Genomic DNA, 26,339 nt, shown 5'->3' with positions numbered 1-26,339 from the left:
AGAGTTTCACGGATTGCGCTGATGGATGTTAATTGTTTTCTTCCACCGCATCCGTAACTTTGTGTGGAGCTCTGTGAAACGAGCATTGGTTCAAGGAGAACTCTTCTAGTCAATTGTTAGGTATTTATTTCAAAGAGAGCAACTGTATAGTCCTTCCTGATTTAGCAGCCGTGGTTCAGATGGGGTTGTAAACATCTGCAAGAACGATATCGTGTTGCGCCCGACCAAACATCGTATCTGCCGGGTGTCTGCTTTCTTCGTCGAGTCATTGCGAGTCATTGCGAGTCATTGCGCTCTTTAGTCTGGAGGTGATCGGGTTGAGTCGAACGTGACTATAATTGTAGCTCCAATGTCAGAGCATTTTGTGAGGAATCTAGGTTGCAAAGCGCTTTTTGACTGCAAGCGTATAGCATTGCTCCAAAAAATTCAGTGTGACAAGGCAGTCTTGTAAAAAGTTATCAAAATATTTTATTATATTTCAGAGTACGGTTATTAAGTGAAGATAATATCGTTATTAAATGTCGAACCTGTAAAACTATTTGAGGATGTGCTGCATTAAAATCGTAATTTGCATTTTTCTTACCTGTGTTTATACGGCATCTGCGCAGCAGAATGGTAAGTTCTTTTTACTAACTTAGATTTAATAATCCATTAAAAAAATGTTGAGGTAAATTGTTGTGGTTATACAATTTGCTTGCTATTTAACAAATTTATTAGCAGCAAACTTTCGACTGTTTGAACATTCTTGTCTTTGCATGAATTTTGTTGTATTACGTTGGGTACACATGAAGATGTCTATTTTCCTCTTACAAATTTAAACACATCGGTTTAAAGTATTTTTAATGCTCTTATAGTGGATGATTTGAGTGGAAGCGGAGACGGACCACAAACCACAGGTAAGCCGTTGAAATAGACAAAGTAGACGTATTTACTTTACTTGGCGTTCCAACGCGTCCCACAGCACTTCCCATTTAAATGAATAGAGAGGTTTGAAAACGTTTTGTTTCTGCCCCATTCAGCTTTACCCCACTTGCCTGTTTGACAACATTGCCATTAGCGCCGCTTTTGTTTGCTGCATGGTAAAAAGTCATTTAAAGCCGACCGGTATGTAGGATTTAAAATTTAAAAAATTATGTTACGATGTAAACTGTTTGTAAAACATTTTTACATTCATGTTTTGAAAAAAATATAAACTTGATAATTTAGATTTAGCTGCATGGTTGGTCAATGGTCAGTATAAAGTGAAAATTTATTGAATTGACCTAGTATGGCTGTGCGCATTCTGAAATTCATTTTAACAATGTTTTATTACAGTATTTCAAAAATGAAATTATTCCATACAGACCCACTCGAATTTTTTTCACAATAAATAGGCCTACTATTAATTTATTTAACAGAAGTATAAAGGTTACACGTTTTCATCTAATATTAATTGTGCTTTGTGCAGTGCTCGGTATTCCGGGAACCCATGTGATACTCTTGATAGTGTCCAGATTCGAAGGTTTCAATTCGCTGGGACAATACTCAGTTAACGTGACCGGAGAAAACATCACGAATACTTACACATTCAACAGCTACCCATTTGTGTTTATTCCTGATCTTACCCCGAATGTCAACTACGAAATATCTCTTACGGTGTTGGATGGCGGTACAGTCGTGGATGATGTAATAACCCTCAATGTTACAACCAGTAAGCTAAATTTGTTTAAACAATAGCAGACATTCGCGTTCATCGGTTGAATATGCCAACATGGTTACGGGTTTTACAATGTAACTTAAGTTGTTTACGGTGGAATTGCTGAAATTCGATACCGGTCAATTCCAGTGACAGAACAATAATCTCGAAAGATTGATAGGTATTTGTTACCGAATTTCGATTCTGTTGATCGTTGTTTCGAAACGTTACTAGGATGCAAAACTTAATTTGATCTTATGTTCCAAACGATGTTTATTATCCTTTGTGCAGCCAGCGTTTGTTCGTTGTCGTGCACAAACGGCCATTGTGTCGTACACGAATTCAGAGCCTATTGCGCCTGCAGTCCGGGGTATATTAACACAACATCAGCCCTGGATAGTGTGTGCATGGATATAGACGAATGTGAGCTGTTTGCCACATCACCTTGCCCTCCAAACTCGATTTGCTCCAACACTGACGGCTCATTTGTTTGTCGATGCATGAGTGGATATCGTATGGTCGGATCCCAATGTGTAGGTAAGGGTTTTCGCGTAGCCTAATCTGTCAAATTTAATAAACACAACTCTATACTTATTACAACTATAAGATACAACAATGTTAAAAACAGATGATTTCCTTTTCATACACTCAGCGTGGATTACAAAACAGACATAAAGTCATTTATGGTTGACGTAAGTTTTTTTTTTTTTTTTTATAAAAGCTCCATAGGAAAAATCAACGTGTTAAAGTTTTTAGTGTAACATGTCCTTGAATAGATTTTTTATTTTTGGAGCATGTCACCTAATCTGCAAAATTTTTGCAGCTTTTGACATCTGCGACCAAGCGCCTTGCCTAAACGGAGGATCGTGTTCACTTAACGGCACTTCATATCTCTGCGAATGTCCTGAAAGTTACACGGGACCGAGATGTGAACTTTTCATAAGTCCGTGTCTCAGTTCGCCATGTCGAAATGGCGGATCGTGCATCGACTTGAATGCTGATTTCCAGTGTACCTGTCCAACAACACACACAGGTAATGACGGTTTGTGTACGCCTAAAGCAGATTAAGCTTATATATTCTTCCTGTGGCACACTTTCTGGTTCAAAAACACAACAAGCTACGAGCACTTTTATATAGCAAATATTTCGTGGCACACTTAGAAATATCCCGCGGCACACAGTTTAAGAACTATTGTAGCTTGTTTTATGTACAGTCTGTATAGCAGCACGGTAAATAAGTTTTCTGAAAGCGCGTCAAATACATTTAAATTAATTCAATCGACTCGAGGAACATCATTAAGACATTTGTTAAACTACGCAGCAATCCTTTTTACCCAAGTTTTTGCCTCCAGAAGGGTAATTTGATATTTTAAGGGATAATCATTCATAGCATTTTTCTTTGATTTCGTGACGTTATGGTTGGTTAATGTAGTTTTTTTAATAGGGCGCTAAATGAAAAGATAACGATAATAATATGTTTAAGAAAAAACTTAACTGCAGTCTTACTATTCCAGTTTTTCTTTCATAAATAAAACGACTTAAAATCATTTTGTTTAAATTATCTATCACAGAAAAACAAACAAACAGTAGTAAGTTACTGTTTATGTAACGCTTTTTTTAGGAACCACTTGTACGGAAGATGCAGACGAGTGTCAGCAGGAAACCTTTCAATGTGACTCCAACTCGGATTGCGTCAACACTATTGGAAGCTACAACTGCACATGCAATGAAGGGTTCAGGTGATTACCGATTCATGTTTACATGAAGTAATGTTTGTGTTAGAACTGAAAACAAACACGCATTTGCAATTATACAAGTAGCAAAAATATAACCTGCTGTTTTGTATGGGTGGCATATTTGTGGCATACCGCAAATAGATTGGTAAAGTACTTTTGTTTTGTCGGCTGATTACATAAGGCATGCAACACGAGTATGTTTTTGTTTGGGGCGTAGTCACCACGATAAGCGGTGACAATATACAAAACGATTCACCAATTTCAATAGAGCCAGTGTTACCAAATCACCTGTTTTTCATCGGCTCTTTGTTTTGCAGAGGTGATGGAAGAGTCAGATGCTATGCCGTGAGGTTGCTCCCATACGGACCTGACGAGTTGGACCTGCTTTTGGATATCGGTGATGATGTGGCATCTCCAGTAATTAAGTATGGATGTGTCGTTTGTAGATATTTGTAGGTATGCTAGTGCTTGAGCGTGTGATTTGTGTTGCTGACAACCGAAGCTGTGTTTTGTATATCCTAACACAAAGGTCGGAAAAGGTGGCCTGGTGCTGGTCCGTGATGTATTTGGTACATTGCAGCGCAAATTACATACTTGGATTGTATTGACATAGGCAATACATGTGAGTGTATTCCACCGACTACCAACACTCTTAAGTTGAAGCACCCTTTTACACCAAAAAACACCCAAAACATGTCGCACTTTACCTTTCCGTCAAGCGTGGCGACAGATGTATATTATTTAAGTAACTTACTTAACGTAAATTAGAAAACCTGTACCAATAGAGCAGGGGTGTCCAAACTGCGGCCCGCGGGCCAAATGCGGCCCCCGACGGCATTTTAAGTGGCCCGCGGCTGTTTTTTTTAAATTGTGTTGCGTATGGCCCGCCATAGTTTGGAACTTTGGATTAAGTTTTTGGGTTTTGGCGACGCTACTTCACGCAAAAGCTTTCCATAGAACTTCATTTAGCGGTAAAAAGGAAGGTGCTGACTCACCAAAATCACAAAATTTCCTTAAATCCTGTAAATTTGTGTCTTAATTCTGAAAAAACGTTGACCCGCGGGCGTCTTTACCTGGTAAAATTTGGCCCCCGTTAAAAAAAGTTTGGACACCCCTGCAATAGAGAAATAAAATAAAAAATCGTTTTGTTTGATAACCCAAGTTGGCCGAGTGGTTAGCGCAACCGCCTTGTGATCACAAGGTCGTGGGTTCTAATCCCATCTCGGTCGCTTGTGTTTCCCCGAGCAAGAAACTTAAGCGGCATTGCTCCAACCCAGTGGTTTCCAATTGGTTGAACTAAATTGAAGTCACCAACTGACTAAAATCAAAAAAATAAAATAATAAATGATCATCGGACTTGCAAGCCCGCCCACCGAGGATAAAAATGAAACAAACAAACTTGCAGGCTGGTGGGCTTCTTTACATGGTTAAATGTGTTTGATCCCTTTTTCGATGATATTTCATCGCAGTTGACCAACACATAGATATCTTAGCTAAATATAAAATAAATAAAACCGGTTAGGGAAAAATTGGCAGCAATATTAACCATTTTCAAGAAACCTGGGGAATTTAACCAGGCGCACTCGTTACAAACAAAATGAGCTGCAGTATATGCAAGTATCCTTTAAATCTAGATTTACCAACAAAATTACAGGTGTGTTTTTAACGTTGTTTTGCAGACCCTCGTTTCGAATTCCATTTGGAGTAGGAACTTTCGGAGATATTCACGTCATATCAAATGGTTTGATTTCACTTGGGCCTGGTTCGTGGTTTGTTCGATATCTTTATCGTCCTTGGTATGACGGATTCAGTTGGTACGATGTTGCGTTGGTCGCTCCATTTTGGGATGACTTTCATCCACACGAAAACAACAACGGCAGAGTCTACTATCAGGTTATTCATTTTTATACAACACAGGCTCAGTTTGTCGGATTCGTGTAGCGGCATGTTTTTTTTCATCTGAAGTATGCATTTAATCGCACCATTTTCACCATTTTCGTTTGATTACAAAGTCTGTTAGATGAAAACCTTCAAATAAGAATTCTATGTTGTGTCTGTTTGTTCAACCAAACTGTTGTTCAATACGAAATTACTCAATAAATGTGGTTTTCACGAAGATGCTGTTTTGCGCACAATGCTGCTCTCCTGTTTAGGTTTACGATAAGGGACAGACGAGCCTGACCGGTCAAAGCGAGGCTCTTGTGCAACAAGTCGCCGAAAGAGTCAATACCCAATTCCAACGCACGGACTTTGATCCGTTTTTCGTGCTTAAAGCAACTTGGAGTGAGGTGGTTATGCATTACGAGGCATACAACCGAGATTACGTAAGTGTTTAATTGCAACCGCAACAAATTTTGAAGGAAGGTAAAGTTCACCTATGAATCATAACTTGTTACGTTAAAAACAGATACTGCAAAACTAATGCAATATTTTATTAGACTAGTACACACATAGTGCGCCAATTCCCTTAGCTGCATCGCTCTTATTCATAAACCATCAATTATGCCATACGCCATTGTTCTTTCCAATACGTGCTAACGTTGCGCACCTCTTTTGCCTAGGTCAGGGATTCCCAAACTTTTCTGGTCTGTGGTCCAAACATCTATTTTAATAGCGATTCGTGGCCCACCACGTGCTGTAAATTCGGGCACCAAAAGTTTTCATGAAAGTTTAACTCATTAACAGGAGAAATAGTTTCTAGTAATTTGTTTTAATAAGATACATGCTCCGGAAATTTAGCCATATTAGCAGCTATTATTTAATAAAATTCACGAAATGTTTCTAAAAAGTAAGCTAGTTCAATAAATGGCTACTTTTTAATTCCCGCTACTCACATACCTGACTAATATAATGTTTTTCAAAACAAAGCGCCTAATATCTACTTTATAACAAAACAGTAGAATCTGTACAAATGGATCTGTGGCCCATTAAAAATGTTTTCGTGGCCTAGTGCTTGGCCATGGTTCACAGTTTGGGAACCACTGGCCCATGTGATTGTGCAATTTTAGTGCAATTGTGTTTTCACTATGTTCTTTTCACTAAATAAAATGAACTCATTTCAGCTGTATTCATATGAATTTTTTGTGTCACTGGTAAATTCTCCGCTTTTTTCTGCAGCCTAGCACTTTCCAAGCAATTATTGCGAGTGATTTAACCGACACTTACCTCATTTTCATCTACCAAGAAGACGCAATGTTGTGGGACACCAACAGACGATATTACTACGGAAACAATGCTCTCATCGGTTACATATTTGATTCCACCACCGAATATGTTGAAGTACAGGGAAATTATAGACCTGATCAGCGGGAACAAACGACAGGCGTGTTTTACGTTTTAATTAACTTTAGCGCCCAAGTTTCTTTCATGGGTATATCAGAGCACCTGCATAATTCGTAATACATTTAACAATTTGCGTGTTGTAAACAAAAGCATAAAAAGCGTCTTGCGCTACAAACAAAACTTTGCACATAACAAGGTCTTGAATTAGTTGCTGAAAGTGTTTTAATAGAGACCAACAAAAAAATTGTGGTTGTCGAAGTGACGAGTAAAACCAACACAAGGACTTGAAAACTAGACAGTTCGGTTTTAACCATTTACAAAAAAGTAAAGGGTCGGTGGCAAAAAAATTGCATTGTCCTAGGCAATAATAGAGTTGCTCTTTGTTTAGTTAACACTAGATGAATTTGAAGATATTACTTGTTTTTTTAGGCGGACCCACGGGACAATATTTTTATCAAGTTGCAACTCACTTAACGGAAGAACAGGAGTCTGCGGCTAGAACGGGTTGTTGGAGATGGGTACAAAACGAAATGGCCAATCCATGGACCCCGGTAACGGATCCCTGTCCTTGTAACCTATTCCAAGCTTGGTTGGATAGACGATTCACGCTGGCTATTGACGTATGGCTGTTCTGGGGTGATCTGATCAACCAGTGGTATGGGAGAGATATTTACCGAACAGGCGATCTCGCCGAATGGGACTACGAAGAAGGTGTGCTTTAATTACCATTGTATTTTGGGTAAATTACGTGGTCTTTTTTTCATAGTAATAGAATTATCTTTGTAGGGAAAATGACCAGTGTTTATCAGAGGGTCATCAAAGATTTAAAACTGTATTTGATTTTGTTCTGACTTAAAGGCTCGTTGTTGAAAACATAACGTACTTGTTTTTGCAGTGGGGAGATACAACTGTTTCCAGGAAAGATTCAACAACACAGGACCTCGATGTTGTTACTCACCACGAGAGGAGCAAATTTTCTCTTCGTGGTTTAATGGACTAACCCAGAGTCCTCTTACTTCAGGGCCATTTGCAAGTCGCTACGAGCGTTATCAAATACCAATCAATGAAAGGAATCCTCGTTGGAGCAATGTGCTTTGGAGAGATGCGCAAGTGTTTGCTGAACAATACAACCGTTCGATTGGTAGTTTTTAAAAAAAAAAAACTTTTTTTACATTTTGATGTAATCTCTAAGTGCATGGTATAAAGTGTTGATTTATATTTGTCTGCGTGTTAATCACAATTTTTTTTGCAGAATACGATCTCGTTCCGCGGAGACAATGTTGTGCTGAAAGTAACGACCAAACCTTGTGCGACTTGTACCAATCATTGCGACCAGCAGCCAATTGCACTGGTTATGTACCGAGGCGACTATGTAAGTATTTGAAAACCAAATATTTACAAAAAATATTTTAATTTCAGCTAATTCAGGTGTTTCAAAACCTAACCAATAAACGTTTATAATGGTTGCAAGTACAAATAAATTTCAAACAAATAGCTTAGGAAAAGCAAAATTCCCCTTTCGTTTGCACAAGATTGCACCCGTCTATACTTACGTTACAAACGTATAGTAAGTGTAAATTGTAACTTTTTCCTTTTTAGCATTTTTCTGGGGCGACCCACACATTACAACCATTGACGGGGTGTTGTACAGTTTTAACGGACTCGGCGAATATCACATGGTCTATGCGCCCAACGTATTTGCGTTGCAAGCACGTACTCAAAAGGCCGCAAAAGATGACGGCAGCGACTCTGATGCCACTGTGTTTGTTGCTTTTGCGGCGAAAGATCTCGCCGCAACAACTTCAGGAACGGTAAGATTGGGGTTGTATTAAATTGTTAAGATTCCGGTTTAAAATATTTGCATTTTTCTGTTACGTATAAGGTCAGAATAAGTTTCATTTAAGTACCCCATAAAGATCTCAATAGGAGCACATAACTTCGTGGGTTTCTTTAGGGTCCCCAACTTCTTGATATTCTTAGCGGTTGTTACTCTGTCTTCACAATATTATTATAGTTTTGTTTGACGTTTATCGTCGCCCGGCACCAATGTTTGTTCAAAAACAACACTGGAACGCACCAGAAGAGAAATTAATCAGCCTACTTTTGTTTGTTGTACATTCCCTGTAACCAGGTGTGACTAAAGACCAACTCCTTTCACTGATGTTGTCGAATAAAACAATGATTTTGTTTTTGCATCGCAGGCTCAATTCGAGGTGGACTTTGATAACCGTCTCGGCAATGTAGTAATTGTGAAAGTTAACGGAGAAGTGGTGGCAAACATTTCCGACAGTGAGTACTAATTAGAGTAGCAGTGCCTGGTATGGGTGTGTATTTTGTCATTCTCCGCGCGCACACGCTGGCGTATACATTTGTTACTGATGAAAGGTGATACACCCCGGCACCTGTCAGTCGAAGAAATAATCTGACAACACGTGCATGGTTAAACTTTGAACCTACATTTCGCTTTTTTACATTTTTTTACATTTTTTGTATTTGTAATCAGTTGGATTTGTCAGCTGTCAGATTTCCTTGTGAGCTGTTTATTTTTAAAAGTAGGTCTTGTTGATGATTTTTTCCCATTTATAATGTTTTTTTTTATTGAAGGACCCTGTAGACTAAGTGCACTAAAGTAAAAAAGTGAAATCAAAACGTTTTTTGTAAAGTGTTATTTGTATTTACAATTGTTTGGAAAACTTCCCCAAGCCCCAAACCCTGCTCCCATTAATCCAATTCTGTAAGTTAAAAATGTATTTAAACTGTGTAGTGGACACGACCGTTGAAGAAGTGAGCCTAAGTTTGGTGAACGGAACCTACACAGCAACCTTTCCTTCATCTCAGTCGCTTTCCATATCTGCAAACAACTTTCTTCTTTCCATGCAATTCACAGGCGACACCGATTCCATGCAAGACGTTTCTAAGGGATTGATGGGTATTTTGCAGAAAATGGTTGGGTGTTCATTTTACAACAATACAATAGTTTTTTTACCACTAACCTGTGATTGGTTTTAATGTTAGTAAGTTTCATGTTTAATATCAACATTGCTATCATCCATCAGTAACATTTATCATCGCTTCGTTTTACGGGAACGATTAAACAACACAAAAGGGAAAACACAATAAAATTTCAAGAACATGTTTGTTTAGTTTCAAATTTTATTTCTTTGTGCATTCGTCAGGTTTCTGGGACGGAAATAATCTGAACGATTTTGAAATGAGGAACGGTACCACCTTGGATTGGAACGATTTGCAACCACAAGCAAATACAGACATTTTAGCCGGAACCTTGAACGAAAGATTGATATACCCGTTTGGCCAATCATGTAAATATGAACATATACTTAACGTTTAACACTTATCCTTTAAATTGCTCAACTGAATAGGTGTTCATAGCTTAACTGTAGAGGTTGTTCCTGAAAACTAAAACAATAAAATGAACACAGTGAACTACTCAGTAGGCAAAAACATACTTGTTCCTTTTTGTGAAAATAATTTCCCAAAACTATTTTGTGGCCGTAAAAGTATTTATTTTTTATATACCAGGGAAATTGCTTAACGAAGATGAGAGTTACTTCAACTACTCTGGTACTGGTGATGACACTTTTGCTGGTCATAACCCCGAAAATGCTCCCGAACCTCCCTTTCTCGAAGATTTGGTTGCAGATCAGAGGGGTGAGGATCATTTTATGGAGGTTCAAGCCAACTGCACTGTGGACAGTGTGCTTTCAACTACTTGCCTGTACGACGTACTGACGACCAATCGCAGCGTCATCGGCCAGAGTACATTGTCCGATGCCAGCAGCTCTTCACAAGTTTCAAGAACGAATGGTTTGTTTCCACTGATCATTATTTTGCAGTTTGTAATACGTTTCATAATATAATCGAAATTAGTAGAGCTAAATACATATTTGAGTATTAAAATTTTTTTAGAGCTCTTTTTTGAGTTGAAATTATCTATTTCAAAATCCCCTTATCTGTGCATTTCTGGTGTGTGCTTAACAATTGTAATTAAAGAGAAACAATATTTATAAATCGTCTGGTTTAAACACTTTTTACGGACTAATGTTTAGGCCTTAGGAGAAACGTTACACGATCTGACAATGTAAAACTGTTGTCAATACTATATTAACCGAAACTTGTGCACGATACAGCAAACACACCACCTGTGCTTGCTGTTGAAACAACTGATAGCATCGTGTTAGTGAATGGCAAACATACCTTGATGGCACGGATTAACGAAACTTTCACTTTCACCATGACGGCAACAGATGTCGAGAATCATGACGTCACCTATTCTTTGGCGACAAACAACGCGATCTCCGGAATCGAAATAAACGAAAGTAATATTTTTTAACCTGTTGCATATTTTGGTGTGGATTTACCATTTTTTGCTAAATACAAAAAATTAGGCCTATAAGTTGGTGAAATGCTGCAGAAATGTAACTGGGTGTGCAGACAGACTCGAATCCAACCTGTTTTTATCCAAATATAAATTTATGGCGTCATAAGGTGATTGATAAAGTTCTCGAAAACACGCATGCTATGACGTCATTTCTCAGGTGATAGGTAATATTCGGAATTAAGTTGTAGAAAAATTTATTATTACCGAACAACGATTTTGTTAAAAACTCTATAAAGCAGGAGCATGTCTAAACGTAGATTTTTATCCTGACAGCTACAGAAGTTAAAGGGACATAAACCCGAGTCAAACCCGAAAAGCCCCGCCCAACACACAACCATGCATGTTGTGGCATATTTCCAGTTGTTTTGTTTCCAAACAAAATCCATTCCGCATTGTAAACGCGACATCTTTATCTTGCCAACAAGGGCACAACGTCAGAAAACTTGGTTTAAAATTACGAACTGTGTTTTTGTTATTCCTTAGCAACTGGCGAGGTGACTTGGACTCCAACATCTGACCATACAATCAGCAGCAGATCCAATTTCTCACTCTGTGTGATTGGCACCGACTCGGTGGGTGGGGAATCAATATTGAAAATTAATATCAAGCTTTGTATCTGCCAAAATGACGGAGAATGCCTTTACAGCGATGTGGTTGTGGGTAGCGAAAACTACCAGGTAAATTAGTAATGTATTCTTAGTTTTATGTGCAATGTTATTGGTATTATTAGTTTTCGGTATTTTAGCCGGTTCATGGAACTTTAAATTATTTTATATATTTATAACTTATAAGTTTTTTTGGGTACAAGGTAAAATTAATGTTTTACGTTCAATAGCACTGTACTGAAAATCAAACACCAATATAATATTACAAAGACACAGCGTTTTAAAAATCTTATCTGACTTGATAAGTTTGTGAAACTATCGTTAGTTTATTTTAAAACGCGGAATATAAACATAAAAATAAACTTCAGTCGTGGCAACATTTCTTGTGTTTAAACACTACTTCAATGATGTTTAAATATGTTTAAAAGCGATTGTTAATAAACAAACCCTGTTTACAGGTTGTCGCCTGTAACTGCACAGAAGCTTACACTGGTGCGGATTGCGCCGAAGACAGAAACGGTTGTCTTTTATCAGCTTGTTTCAGCAACGTCACTTGCACTGACGTAGCAGCTCCTGAAGTAGGGGAGATGTGTGGCGATTGTCCAGAGGGCACAACAGGTAAACTAAAAAAAACTGTATTATTCTAATAACCGTTAACCGTTAGTTTATAAGTTGTTTTTGTGCCGTTTTCGGCTGAAACTTCCAGCTGTTTATTTTTCTGTTGGAATTGACAAAGTTATAGATTTGTAAGGTAAAATTCGACACTGAACAAAGGATTGCGGATACGCATAATTTGTGTTGTCAATGGATGTGGTTGTCGTTGTTTACAACATCCTCATGTCTAACAAAGGTGCCACGTTTGTATCGACAACTTTTGATCATCAAATTGTACTTTACTTGGAGGTTAAACAATAGCCCAAGTTATTTTAGGGACTATGATATCCATAAATCATGGTTCATTGTAGTTCTTTATTGCACAAGCTATTGTGCGTATTATATTTATAAGAACTATAGCAACTTTTGACTGTATTAATTTCTCGTCGAGGGTTGGTACATATTTGTATTTGAAGCCGAACAAAAACACTTTTGGTCTTGATGGTCTTGTTTAGACACGTATTGCTACCTTACATACGACCAGTACAACTATTACCCAGGTGACGGTCGCAACTGCACCAACATTGACATGTGTGACCCTAATCCGTGCCAACATAGCTGTATGACACTTTACAACGCATTCACCTGTTCCTGCGATACTGGCTACGTCTTGACAGGCACAACCGACTGTGCTGATGTAAATGAATGTGATGCAGGAGATCCCTGCACAATGGAACCCAATACTGTTTGTGAAAACACCATGGGAAGCTATAGGTACAGTTAATATGATTTTTGGACCTTTGGGTAAAATGCTTTCTTCCTGGAAATGATTTTTGGAATAAGATTTAAATTTAAGCTGTTCAAATGCACCATTTTGGAAATGTTTTTTATGTTTGTTGTCTGTTTCAAGACTAAATCGTTGTAATATTAGAATATCCATAAAAGTAGTCAAGATATATCCTTAAGTTAGCCAAATGTTTTTATCTTTAACTACAATGCACAGTTGCGTATGCAAAGATGGGTATATGGACATCGCCGGAAATTGCGAAAACATCGACGAATGTGCGGCCGGATCTCATAACTGTTCCTCAGCAACCACCTCGTGTCAGGATCTCCCTGGATCATTTTCCTGCCCTTGCCTGCAGCACTTTACCAGGTTTTATATATTGTACAATAAGGGCTGATATCAACACGGTAAAACAGTAAACGAAAAATCTGTCCATTGTCGAACACAGTTTCTTGAATCAAGTCTTTTAACTTAAGAAAGTGTGGGTTTTCGAAACCCTCCCCTCTCATTTAAACTTGAAGTCAGCAATGTATAATCATATAATGTTCGGTATTGTTTGTAGATCAGATACCCAGGGCGATGAAACTTCGTGCGTCGATTTAAACGAATGCGAGGAAGGTTTGCACACGTGTGATAACGTAAGCCAGACGTGCGTGAATGCAGAACCAATGTTCAGTTGCGCTTGCAAGTAAGACCTAAAATTCTTGTACTCTTCTGCAAAGAAATGTATTTAAAATCTTGATCTTGGTTCACAGAACCGGTTTTACGGACATGAGTGGAACTTGTGTTGACATGAAGGAGTGTGCGAATCCAACACTGAACAACTGCGACCTTACCATATCGCTGTGTGTAGAATCAGAAGGCGGATACAGTTGCTCGTGTTTTGCTGGATATCAGATGGCGGATGACGGGGTAATATGTGCTACTGTATAGGGAAGTCGTTTCAGGAATGTGAAGCGCAAATATCACCTTACAATAGCGTGTACATTATTTATATTTATTAAATAAAATTGTAAGACAGTTGGGTCAAAATCCAAATAGAGCTTCGTCGAACCTAATGGTTTATTGCAACCCTAGTCAAGAATTACAAGTTGGGGCGGTTAAGCGCTGAAATCTAAAGCAGGATTTTCCAAACAACAAACATAGTCAGACACACAAACATGCTACCAAACTGCAAAACAAGAAAGGAAAGGAAAGTCCTATATGTTTTATGTAGACCTGCGGAGATGTAGACGAATGTACAGACACAACGATCTGTCCTACAGGGTCATCCTGTTTCAACCTGGTCGGCGCTTACGAATGCCGATGTCAAGCCGGAGTGGAATGTTCATGTAAGTAGCTGTTCTGTTTGTCTTTCATTAAAAATAGTCAGCATGCAAGTCCTTGGCCTAACAAAATGACTTGAAATAAACTTAATATGGGACGTAAGCTTGGGGCCGGAAGTGTTTCTGCAACTTAAGAGAAACGTACGACTTAATGAAAAAATGATTTACCTTGTAGTTAATCCCCAACTGGAATCAGTGACGATGCTACAGAGTACACCGACATCTCTGACCATCGTGGTGGACAGTTTTGCTCTTTACGGGGAATATGAGGTAAGTTACGCTCTCCGATTTTTTTTCATCGTTACATCAATAACCAAACCTTTAACTATGCTAACAGCTAAAGGCAGTTGAATCGGATGGCACTGAGCATCTAAAACTGACCACGGCAACGTTTGCTGTCATCGAAAACCTGAAACCAAACACTGCATACAACGTGACCGCCAGAGTAAAACGACTCAAAAACTCGATTATAGAATTGAGCAACACGAATTTTAACGACCCGATCCCAGTGAGCACTGGTAAGTAGTTTTTTTGAAGTCATCTGCCTTGTAATGGTAACTAGCTAAAGATTTGCTTCCAATACAAAAAAGCAGCTCAAGTTTTTTTGCCTCGTTAAGTTAGAGCTATGATCTGAGACCCTAGTTTTAAGCACAATTTAAAAGCAAAGTTTTTGCATCAAAACTACTTCACGGGTAATGTTCTAATACTCAGCTACCTGTTAAATAACTTTGTTTTTAAGGACCTTTTCTGTTGCTTAGTTGCCATTACTGTCTCCATGTCAGTTACCTTGGTTGGCCAGGAATACTCGGACGCATTAGCTGACATTACTTCGCCACAGTCCGTAGCTTTGCGCAACCAATATGAGAGTTTGCTTCAGTCAGGCCTCACATCAGATGCCGGCGGTTTTACAGTTGTAGTGATTATTGGGTTCAAGTGAGTTAAATATTTGTCAACAATTCTTCTGCGTTTGGCAAAAACTGTTTTTTTTTTGTTTAAATCGTAAATTTACGTGCGAATTATAGGCACTATGTGCTGTTCGCCTTCTGTGTGTTTTTGCTTCAACATAACCTTTTGTAGATCTGGCAGTGTAATAGCTTCTGCTGAAGGATCTCTGAGCACAACAGATCCCTCGCAAATATCAGTTATGGCAGATGGGACAGGCCTTAATGCAGCACAATTTTCAGGCTTTAGATCGCGTATGTACAAACTAAAATTGATACGAATATGAAATAATATACTCTTGCAACACTTCGATTTTATACCATCTCACTTACAAAGTTGTTTGCAAACTAAGTTATTTTGTAAAACAAATATATTATTATTGGTCACTCTTCGACATCTGCTTGACTCTGACGCCCGAAAGTTTCCATGTGAAATGTATGTGGATCTGATCGGATTTCTTTGTTTACTTAATAATCATTAAAAAAATTAATATACTTATTTTCAAATTTAAATGAAAAAATGCGCGTGGCTGTGCAGAATCAACTATCAATGTATACAGTATACGAGTTCAAATAAACAAACACGCTTGATGCTGAAAATGTAACAGGATAAAACTATTAACTAATACTTTGGAATTTTCGACAGTAATAACGCCCCCAAGTCCAGCCAACATTGCAATCGCAGAGGTTTCAGCATCTGCAATAACGGTTACATTTGACAGTGTAACGAATGCTGTGCTCTACGTTTTTGAACGTAAGTCTTGTCGTTGTTCTATCTTTTAAATTTAATTTTTGCATGATAACCTTACATGCATGTAAAAATCTGTCTACGTGGAGAAAAATCTCTGAAAGGTATTTTTCTGTAGTGACCTGCGACGGCCAGACAATTTCTCAATCGTCAACACAGCTCTCTATAACATTTAACAATCTTATGCCGAATACGATTTGTGCCACTCAGGGTCGGGCTTTGGCAGAAGATGGAACCGATTCTGCCTTTTCTGCATACAGCAGTGCCGTCATCACCTCAACATGTAAATAAATCTGATAACAGTAACATAAAAAAGATTTTTGTTCAAAACCTTGTCTTAATTGTTGAGTTAACATTAAACCACACATTCTGTACTTTTTTAAATTAACTCTGCTGAAAAAATCTATACAGCACCGGTTGTATCGCAACTCGCCGTGGCCGACATCACCGAAACCACATTGGTCGTGACGTTTGCGTCCGTTGCGCGTGCTACAAGTTACCACTTGTCTTCGAGTGGGGTCGTAACGGTTCAACTCCAGCCCGCAGATGTGGTCGATGGAATGCTTCGATATACGGTGTCTGGACTTCAGCAGGGAACATCTTACGAGTTTAACGTGACTGTGATTGCAAACGATGTCAACGGCGTAGAGAGAACCGCCTTTGGCCAGATTTCCGGCACCACAACCGGTAAAAGTTTGTCCGTGGTAGATCTTTGTGAATGAGTAAATTGGAACGAGTGCATTTTTCGTGTTATATCTTGTAGGCGTTTTATGGAGAAATATCAAATTACAACAACACAACGAAAAAAATTAAAAGTAAAAAATTGTCCATGGTATTGTTACGTATATGTTACTAAAGAGCTTTTTAAGTAACACTCTTAAATAGCTTTCAAAAGTGAAGGTAAAGTTTTTGTTTGTGATTCCATAGAGAAAGCGGTTGTATTTTGTTGTTAACTGTGAACAACCTAAAGCAGTAAACAAATAACCCATCTCATTGGTTTAGATGTCAACGAGTGCCTTACCGTCACGTGTCAAGACCACGCGACCTGCAACAACACTGTCGGAAGTTACGTGTGCTCGTGCGATGTGGGATTCACACCCTCCGGAAGCGATTGTCTCGGTATGTTTTGTTGGGAATACACCAAAAACTGTCTTAAAAACCGAGATAAACGACACCAATGGTTGTTGGATTTTAGATATCAACGAGTGTTCGAATACGGACATCTGTCCTAGACTTGCGACTTGTCTTAACACGCTTGGAAGTTTCCAGTGCAACTGCGTGACTGGATACGAATTGGACAATGTTGGTCAGAACTGTGTCGGTGGGTGTTAATAAATTTTCCATCAAAGTTTCGTGCCAACGATACACCTTTTGCAAAACACTTACTAAGTTCTTTATTGTGTAAACATGTGAGTTTTTCTCTAAGCAGCGATCGTTTATATAGCGCACAGACTGCACGTCGGCCCAACCCATGATACATCAGTATTCAGCCTGCTAGAATTAGTTGAATTCAATTCAAGTGGCATATTAAGTTACGAACACCAACGAAACACAAAAACAATTTCACCTGCAAAACTAACAAAGGGTTGAAAACAACACATCAAGCTCGTCTTTGTTTTCGAATACTTCGCATTGTGGGCCTATGTTTATAGCTTATTGTTTTTGCCAGACATTAATGAATGTACAGCCAACAGCAACTCTTGTCCCTCCGATGGCACCTGTACCAATACTGTGGGAAGCTTTACTTGTCAGTGCAATGTCGGTTACAGCTATGACTCGGCAACCAACAGATGTCTTGGTATGAGTTTTTTTCTTGTGCAACTTGATATCGTGATCCTAAATACAATTTTCAACCTTTGTTCGCAACAGGTAACTGCGTTACAAACCCGAGTTATTGCCAGAATGGAGCGACTTGCAACAATACGGCGACAGAAAATCCTGCTTGCCTGTAAGTGAACGCTGTATCTCAAATATATATGTCATACCCGAGTCCTTGAAGGTCATATTAAGTTGACTTGGGTTACTAAAACCGATCTTAAATACATGAATGTTTTGAATTGCTTGGATGCTTGCTTTTGCATCAGGGCCAGTTTTATTAGTTTTATAAACGTGATGTACATTTTTTAGATGTCAGTCTGGTTACCAGGGAGACCGCTGCGAAGAAGCAGGTACGCTACATACTTTTTGACGTTTTTGAAAGTTTCGATTGGTAGTAATGCACTTTTTTGTCATTGCTGATGTGGTGCAAAATTGTACGAGGAAGAATGAAATTTGAAACTTTTGTTTCAGTTTCCTCTGATGCTTGGAGGATCGCAGTGGGCGTGGTTGGGGGTGTGGCTCTTCTTACTCTCATCGTTGTTGGGTTTGTGCTGTACAGAAAGAACAGCGCCAGAGTATACAGAGATATCTATTAGGGTGCAGGGATTTCACAACTTCCTTTTGGGGCTGTAGTTTTTAGTATTTTTGCCTATATTTTTTCCATCCTTGCTAGACCCCGAGACTATACCTACGTCTTTGATCAGTTAAACTCTTTACTACGACACAACAACTAGTTTTGGCAGTAAGTTGTTTAAAACATTGGACACGCTTCTCAAAAAATAGTTTTTGATTGATTTTTATAGAGTATGTTTTGCACTCATTTATTGCAACTGCAACAGTATTTTTATTATATTGATACTTCCACTGTGATTGTATTATTGAAGTTCCAAAACATTTCTTCATTCCTTTTTTGTAAAACATGTACATAGGTTGACTTGATACTTGTTTTTATAGTGTGCTTGTTTAACTTGCATTTGCTCCACATCGATTGTACAGTAAAATTGCCACACCAGGCAACCGGCACATCAGGGTAACATAGGTCAGATACTCACCCTGAAAAGTCAACAAATGCACTTTATAATGTTCTTCATCAAAAACACTACAAAACATTTGTGAGAGCTCACTTTTCTTCAAAAAATTCTGGTAAGCCCATGACAAAATGAAAGTTTACGTGCTGTACCTTTCTCATGCGTTCGTCACTCGTAATAAACAGAATATAGCTTGTAAACCAGAGCATGAGTCAAATGGGATTGAACTGACCAAACGTCGTAAACTCACACCGATGATGTCATTATTTTACGACCAAAGTATACGTTGGTTAATGGAAGAAAGGGCAGGGAAAGATATTAGCAAAGAAGTAAAACTTTATGGCTACTTGCATGTGTACCTTAAACGCACCGTTACAATGCTGTGTGCCAGTGTTTGATGGCGTTACAAGCGAAGCGTCACGACAGGGCAGAAAGCGTATGCCGTGATTAATATTTAACCCAAGTGCAAACAAGGTATCTTGCCGCCCATTTTACCGTATTTTCGGGGATACGGCGGGGCATACGTGTTTGAGCGTTCGTGTGTGGGAGGAGAAACATGTTGCGCAGTTTGTCAGTTGAGTCTTGTAAATATCGTGTCCAGTTCAGTGTTATGATTTTGGTGCTTGTTGCATTTAACTTTTTTAAATGTAAAAGAATTGTAGTTCAACGGAGATATCTCATCATTACAGCAAGTTGCTTATAAGACTTAGGTACTCTTGGCTTGTAGTTAGTTTCCATATTTGATTACCAAGCTAGTTGACGACATTTTTTTTTATTGAGGAAAACGTAGAATGTTGGTGTAGTATGAGCGAATTGTCAAAATTAGTAATGGCAAGTGGCCTGGAAATATAACAACCCATGTACATTAGCAATCGCTCGGCATCCTGCAGGTTGTTTTAGGGGTACTAGGTCAAAACATTTCACACAGGTTTAACACGCTAAATCGCTAACGTTTTATACATGTAACAATACAACAAACGGCTTGTGAAACGCGATGCTAATTATCATCAAAAATCTTACAATAATAGCACTGGCCACATTACAGCAAGTCCTTTACGTACATATCGTTTTGAAACTACGATTTTGAGCAATTTGTGGTACTATTGGCATCGATTGGATATAAGTTACTTGCCAGTCTGTTTTGTCACGTCGTCAACCCCGATAACTTTCTCACTGTCTGGATTAATATCGAGTTAATATTTTACCAATAGTCGTACCGCGCCTCTTGTTCTAACTTGGATGAAGTTATTGTTCAAACAAAGTGTCAAAGGTAACTCGAACACCCGACAACCATCAACGTAATTAAGGCAAGGGATGATCATTATGAGATGGCTCACTTGATTTGTATGTGATCGTGATATATTCATCAAGCAGCCTATTATGAGTTATATAAATGTTTATAGAATTGAAAGTGAAGATTTGTTGAAAGATTATTTAAAAGATAGGTTTCTGTCCTCTGGATACTCTGGATCATTTTACTGCCATGTGTAGTGGCAACTATATCTTGCAATGATTAACATGCTCCGTTTGTTGACTGTTATTTTCAGTGCCGTTGTAATAAGTAAATTTGACAAGAATCATACACTGGATTTTTCACTGTGACTTATTCATCACCAAAAATGAAATACTTGGCAACATTTGTTTTTTTACTTACCATTAGCTTTGTACAATGTAACTGTCCCGCAGGGGGGTGTACAGAGCCGGCTTGCCCAGCGGGAAAATACCAAAAGGTAGGATATAAACATTTTCATGATTCTTTGCTAAGGCGTGAACTTACATAACACAAATCTGCCCACAGCCGGCGCCGTCTCCAGAGAAAGACCTGCAGATGTGCAATGATTACAAATGTAACAGTTGTTGTTCCACAAACATCACAAAACAGATCTCAGTCACGCCCCTAGAGCGAGTGGGAACACTAAGCTACCATCAGTGCAACAAATCTTTCTCTAATGCGTAAGTGAACGGATCAAAAAATGGTATTAAAAAAACGTTTTAAAACACAGTTAGGATTACCACAAATTAAGCTCAATGAAAACAGCACAAATAAAATAGAAAACTAGGTCTGATCAAATAGGGATTTTAAAATCAAAGTTCGTTTTCATTTTACCTCCAAATCGCAGATGCTCCAAAGAGACAAGTTACATGGAATGTTTTTATCAATGCTCTCCCAACCTTTACCCCTGGATGAACGAGCAGGGAAAATTGCGAAACGTTCCAATCTGTGCTAGTTTTTGCGAGGCATGGTTTGCAACTTGCAAGGTAAAAATGTTTGTTTTATTGCATGGTTATCGCTTAGCACTATGCTTGACTATTGCACAGACGTTTTAACCTTATTCCAGCCAGAATGTTGTCACCTATTTAATAACACACGAAGTCAAACAATGTTCCCTTTAAAATTTGCAGAAATGATTCTAAGCCCATTTTATTCCGTTATTTTGCAATTTATTTTAAATCTTGGAACTGACGTTGGATATTAGCTTGCGACGACCTTGAATGAAAAACCGACGCACCGTGGCACACAGAGTTTCATTTTCTGATATTTTATCACTCAAACAATGTCAAATCTGAAAATAACATTTTGGTAATGTGGCTACAGACAGACTACACGTGTGTGGCTGGCGAAAGTTGGCTCACAGGTCTGAATTATGGAACTGATGTAAATGGAGATCCGGTAAACCCATGCAAGAGCGGAGTTCAATGCAGAACATACGAACAGGTAAGTAGCTCATTGCAAGTCCTCATCAAAATAACTGGGATTTGACCGTTTTGTTGGTTTACCTGTCAACATTGACCAACTAGACTGCAGAACGTTTTTTGGTTAGAATTTACCCCAAAACTGTGATGAGGACTACAGTAAAATAATACATGGACATAAAGCATCATTTCGCTGGGTAGTAGAAATATTTTGTCATTTTTCTAGGTATATGGCACAGCGGAGAATATGTGTAACACAATGTTTTCCGGGGTTGGCTTTTCTTTGATGAAATACACTCTTGACAACAAAACTTGCCTCATACCATCTGATCCAGTCCACAACAAAGAAGCAGCAATGGCCATGAAGCCAGACAGTACACCAATCACATGTGAATCAAATGGTAAGAAGATGTGAAATCCATGTGCTTTTGTATTTGCATAAGTTTTTTCCCCCGACAAACTACTAGTAAAATAGAGACAAAAAAATGTTTCCCAAAAATAATTTGTCTGTGCATTTTTTTAACATTTGTGTTTCAAATGAGGTCTTTATGTTTTGATCAAACTTGAACTCCAACTTGACCAGGAAGTCAAACTTAATCAAATAGGTAGAGCTACTAACACAGGAACTTACAGCATACAAGGTTTGCTAAATACCGATAAATGACGTACAGAGCGCAGTTAATTATGGGTCCCTTCTAAGAAGGGGACACATATTGTTTTTTTTTCCTGTATTTTATTTTATATTTTATATTTTTATATTTTTATATTTTTATATTTTTATATTTTTATATTTTTATATTTTTATATTTTTATATTTTTATATTTTTATATTTTTATATTTTTATATTTTTATATTTTTATATTTTTATATTTTTATATTTTTATATTTTTATATTTTTATATTTTTATATTTTTATATTTTTATATTTTTATATTTTTATATTTTTATATTTTTATATTTTTATATTTTTATATTTTTATATTTTTATATTTTTATATTTTTATATTTTTATATTTTTATATTTTTATATTTTTATATTTTTATATTTTTATATTTTTTTTATTTTTTTATTTTTTTATTTTTTTATTTTTTTATTTTTTTATTTTTTTATTTTTTTATTTTTTTATTTTTTTATTTTTTATTTTTTTTATTTTGACAACATTTTTTTTATTGAGACAGAAACGTAGAATGTTGCTGTAATATAAGCGAATTGTCAAAATTAGTAATGACAAGTGGCCTGAAAATATAACAACCCATGTACATTAGTAATCGCTTGGCATTCTGCAGGTTGTTTTAAGGGCACTAGGTAAAATCATTTCACACAGGTTTAACACGCTTATTCGTTAACGCTTTTTACGTGTAACAATACAACAAACGGCTTGTGAAACGCAATGCTAATTAACATCAAAAATCTTAGAATGATCTCATAGCGCTGACCACCCTACAGCAAGCACTGTACGAACATATCGCTTTTTTGTACGTACAACTATGATTTTGGGCAATTTGTGGTAATATTGGAAATCACATTTGTAGATCAAATGATGTGTATGCGGAAAATTGGTAAATAGCATGTAGAATATACAAAATGGAAGCATATCAGAAAGCCACCTTTCTAGTTAAATCAACAGTGAGACAGGTATATAGGGTTTTGGGACTAATTTCAACATAATTAAGTAGATTTATAGGTTGATTTTTGTTATTTTGATTATTAAGAAACCTCAGTCCAACCCCAACAGCCGTAACCGTAAGTATTTTTTACACAAATCGTATTTAAAATATTTATGTGCGCCACCTACCGAAATTTCTGTGTGCAGTGAGTTCCTGTGTTATAGTAGCTCTACCGATCAAGTAGGTGTTGGATAGAAATACAAATTAAACAAAGGGGATTTAAACCGATTTAAAACAAACCGGTTTTGACCGGTTAACTTGCACAAACCAGAACAAAACCCGAAATCCAACCAAGGCCATAAGAATAAAAAGGTGAAAGCCCAGACCGAATCTAAACCTATATGACAAGCGGTTTTACTCCTTAGCTTTAACATGCTTTGTACAATCAACGACAGGTAAAAATGATTTGTGTGTATTTGTTCAGATAGCTACACTGACACCGGTTTGATAGTGGGCATCGTTTTTGCCGTACTGGGTGGACTTTTCCTCATAGGAGCGGCAGTAGCATTTTATCTTCGCACTAAACAAGGAAAGGGTAAAGGTAAAACTGCTGCATAACGTCTTGTTAGGCAAAAACAATTTACCCACTTTATTGTTTTAGATAAGCCGGCAAACAAGCCAAAAGAAGCCACTGCAAAGCCTGAAGAAATGGATACATTGAACAGTATGTGTAAACTATTTTTTTTCTAAACTATCTTAACATATTAGCACTCATGCAAAATTAATCACAGCAACTTTTATACTTTAGATAGGCCTATAAAAAAGCTATCCTAACAAATACATAAATTAAACAAACTTTTCTGTACGGTTACGAATTTATATCGCAAAGCTTATTTCATTAGAACCAAAGAATCAGCCAGGAACACCCCCGAATACTAGAGACGGAAGTGACATAGAAGAAGCATAAACCTGCACAGACTCTATTCTGTCTAAATCCTCTTTTGGAAAAGAGTTTGCCTAAAAGAAATGTTTTTTTGCAACTCTAATACCAAACACGGACTCCAAGAATTTCAATATTTTCTCTTATGGTGTAATTCTGTCAGAAACAAGTGCCATTTAAAGTTTGTTCTGTTCTGTTTGTGAGTGTTCTGCCTTGATTCCGCATTTGATGTATGCAATCATCGTTTTAATTGAACTTTTGTACAGTTGTACCTTGCGTGCCAATTGCGTCAATGAATATGACAACCCTTGATACATTACCCGATTTGATTTTCCCTGATATGAACACGACCAGACACTACACAAGTGTCTAGACTGTTTGATCAGACCACCCCATAAAATGTCGTCATTTTTAAGCCTACAACAGTTGCCTTTAACACAGATTGCAACGTCCGTAGCCAAATTGCGCCAAGCCCAGTAACATTACGTAATTCAAAATGGGCGCAAACAAGTTGTTTGCCATCAATGCGCTGTAATGTTGACACAATGACCACCTCCGTGCTTGTGACATTATACGTATGGGTGTAGCGTCAAAAGGGAAACACATCCCACACAGTAAAACGCCTTTACTCTGTTCAAATACATAGGCCTACAGATTTAAAGGTGGTAAGTTCCTTTCTTGTTACATTAATACACACGTACAGCTGTTAACTTTTTGAAATACCTGGTGATCAAGCGTTTTGACAAAGGAATCTAATAGTCACCACTTGATTTAAACCGGTTAAATATACAACAACATTCTATGCAAATTAGGGTTATCGTGTAGTTTCGATGACAAGTGAATGAAAATTGCACAGTCTTTGTGACGATGCAGAGACGGTAAGCTATTGTGCCGCCAAATGTCATAAATAGGATCTGACAAAAAGTCGGACGACAGAAGAGAGTAAAAACTAAACTCTAGCTCAGGGGTGGGCAAACTTTTCAGTGCAAGGGCCGCATTCAAAAGTTCCTAATCTTATCGGGCCGCATAGTATTTCACCAACAGCCACCAATTGCTTGCTTGTTTTTTTAAATAACTAGTGTAAAGAATTAGGTTTATATCATGTATATACGATTCAAAGCCGTTTAAAATGCTCATATTAATAATTTCTAACTTGGTGCATTAGTTTAGCTGAACCGAGCTAGCTGTTTATGACGTCATGATCGGTATTGTGACGATTGCGGTGACTGTTTTTTCGCTTTGTTTGCACACAATAAGCGGTTAAAAAGCCTGGCGTATGTGGTTCTTAGGTTGGTAATCTTTTTTCTGTCTCACGAAATCTGTTTTGGGCAGTTTGAAAACCGAAATAGTTCGCAAAATAGTTTTAGTTGCGTCATGGCAGCCGTACATGTATTTTAACATACACGGTCACGGCCGCACAAACTCGTCTCCGCGGCCGCATGTGGCCGTACGGCCGCAGTTTGTGCACCCCTGATTTAGCCCAAAATATTAATATTAATTAGCAAAATATTAACAGTATATTTTTAGCAATGTGGAAATACGTTTGTTGTCACTTTGTTTGCACAAACATTGGTTGAAACGTTACAATTGTAATTGTTTCAAAATAAACAAGCATTTATTGCAATATAGGCTACACCACGTTTTTTTGTTAATAAATTCCTTGCGCCAACATTAAACAAAGCGAGCCGCTTTTAGTATCCATCTTAAGTGTGGTGTGGTATGTGTTAACGATTCTAAAGCCGTGTTTAATGTCCAGTTGCAATGTACTGCAACGACCTAAACTTGATACAAAGTGACCAAAGTTTTGCCGTCAACAGTACAAAGTGTGCTGTATTTGAAAACGTGAATAGCTTTCACTTTTATCGAACGAAGAAATTGTTTTAAGTGAATATGTGCATGATAACGTGGCAGAAACAACAGGCTAAAGCACGTAAACATCCCCGGTAGTTCTTAAAAACTACGCCTGTGGTTATAATACTATTCAGCGTTGCTCGGTAACTTTCTCTTTAAAATTTCCCAACATTTGGCGGGCCGCATGAACTCCTTTGCCGGGCCGCATGCGGCCCGCGGGCCGTAGTTTGCCCACCCCTGCTCTAGCTTATACCTTTGCAATTTACCGACTCGCAAAAAGTGAGAACCTATTAATGATATTTGGTTC

The 26,339-nt window shown here is 37.8% G+C and overlaps 2 protein-coding genes across 2 annotated transcripts; both read left to right on the top strand.

Annotated features, from left to right (window-relative positions):
• The first annotated feature begins 277 nt into the window (after positions 1–277).
• Positions 278–19,143, top strand: LOC145222428 (uncharacterized). The gene is made up of 39 exons (XM_080088548.1): positions 278–615; positions 855–896; positions 1,448–1,690; positions 1,967–2,212; positions 2,499–2,708; positions 3,297–3,414; positions 3,729–3,836; positions 5,091–5,304; positions 5,565–5,735; positions 6,529–6,733; positions 7,123–7,404; positions 7,589–7,834; positions 7,946–8,065; positions 8,293–8,504; positions 8,895–8,982; positions 9,458–9,622; positions 9,870–10,013; positions 10,234–10,518; positions 10,842–11,030; positions 11,576–11,769; positions 12,156–12,315; positions 12,852–13,065; positions 13,295–13,447; positions 13,641–13,766; positions 13,834–13,990; positions 14,295–14,409; positions 14,579–14,673; positions 14,741–14,921; positions 15,162–15,336; positions 15,481–15,599; positions 15,991–16,098; positions 16,211–16,375; positions 16,504–16,779; positions 17,095–17,211; positions 17,288–17,413; positions 17,762–17,890; positions 17,962–18,040; positions 18,220–18,260; positions 18,382–19,143. Exons 1-39 carry the CDS (start codon positions 546–548, stop codon positions 18,504–18,506), a joined length of 6,213 nt encoding a protein of 2,070 aa, XP_079944674.1. The 5' UTR covers positions 278–545; the 3' UTR covers positions 18,507–19,143.
• Positions 19,144–19,674: 531 nt separating this feature from the next.
• LOC145222425 (riboflavin-binding protein-like) lies at positions 19,675–24,546 on the top strand. Its single transcript, XM_080088546.1, has 8 exons — positions 19,675–20,668; positions 20,737–20,891; positions 21,059–21,197; positions 21,535–21,654; positions 21,859–22,033; positions 23,726–23,842; positions 23,903–23,965; positions 24,144–24,546. Exons 1-8 carry the CDS (start codon positions 20,558–20,560, stop codon positions 24,206–24,208), a joined length of 945 nt encoding a protein of 314 aa, XP_079944672.1. The 5' UTR covers positions 19,675–20,557; the 3' UTR covers positions 24,209–24,546.
• The last annotated feature ends 1,793 nt before the right edge of the window (positions 24,547–26,339 follow it).

This window comes from Phallusia mammillata, chromosome 4 (genome assembly GCF_965637545.1).
Source record: "Phallusia mammillata chromosome 4, kaPhaMamm4.hap1.1, whole genome shotgun sequence".
NCBI lineage: Eukaryota > Metazoa > Chordata > Ascidiacea > Phlebobranchia > Ascidiidae > Phallusia > Phallusia mammillata.
Note: the sequence above shows the minus strand (reverse complement) of the source record. Positions and strands in the feature narration are given on the sequence as shown.

Excerpts from the sequence above, each read along its gene's own strand:
- LOC145222428 (XM_080088548.1), top strand. The coding sequence starts at position 546 with ATGTGCTGCATTAAAATCGTAATTTGCATTTTTCTTACCTGTGTTTAT. Across the intron at positions 5,305-5,564 it reads ACGGCAGAGTCTACTATCAG|GTTTACGATAAGGGACAGAC; the intron begins GTTATTCATTTT and ends TCTCCTGTTTAG. Across the intron at positions 16,780-17,094 it reads GATTTCCGGCACCACAACCG|ATGTCAACGAGTGCCTTACC; the intron begins GTAAAAGTTTGT and ends TCATTGGTTTAG.
- LOC145222425 (XM_080088546.1), top strand. The coding sequence starts at position 20,558 with ATGAAATACTTGGCAACATTTGTTTTTTTACTTACCATTAGCTTTGTA. Across the intron at positions 20,669-20,736 it reads CAGCGGGAAAATACCAAAAG|CCGGCGCCGTCTCCAGAGAA; the intron begins GTAGGATATAAA and ends ATCTGCCCACAG. Across the intron at positions 23,843-23,902 it reads TAAACAAGGAAAGGGTAAAG|ATAAGCCGGCAAACAAGCCA; the intron begins GTAAAACTGCTG and ends TTATTGTTTTAG.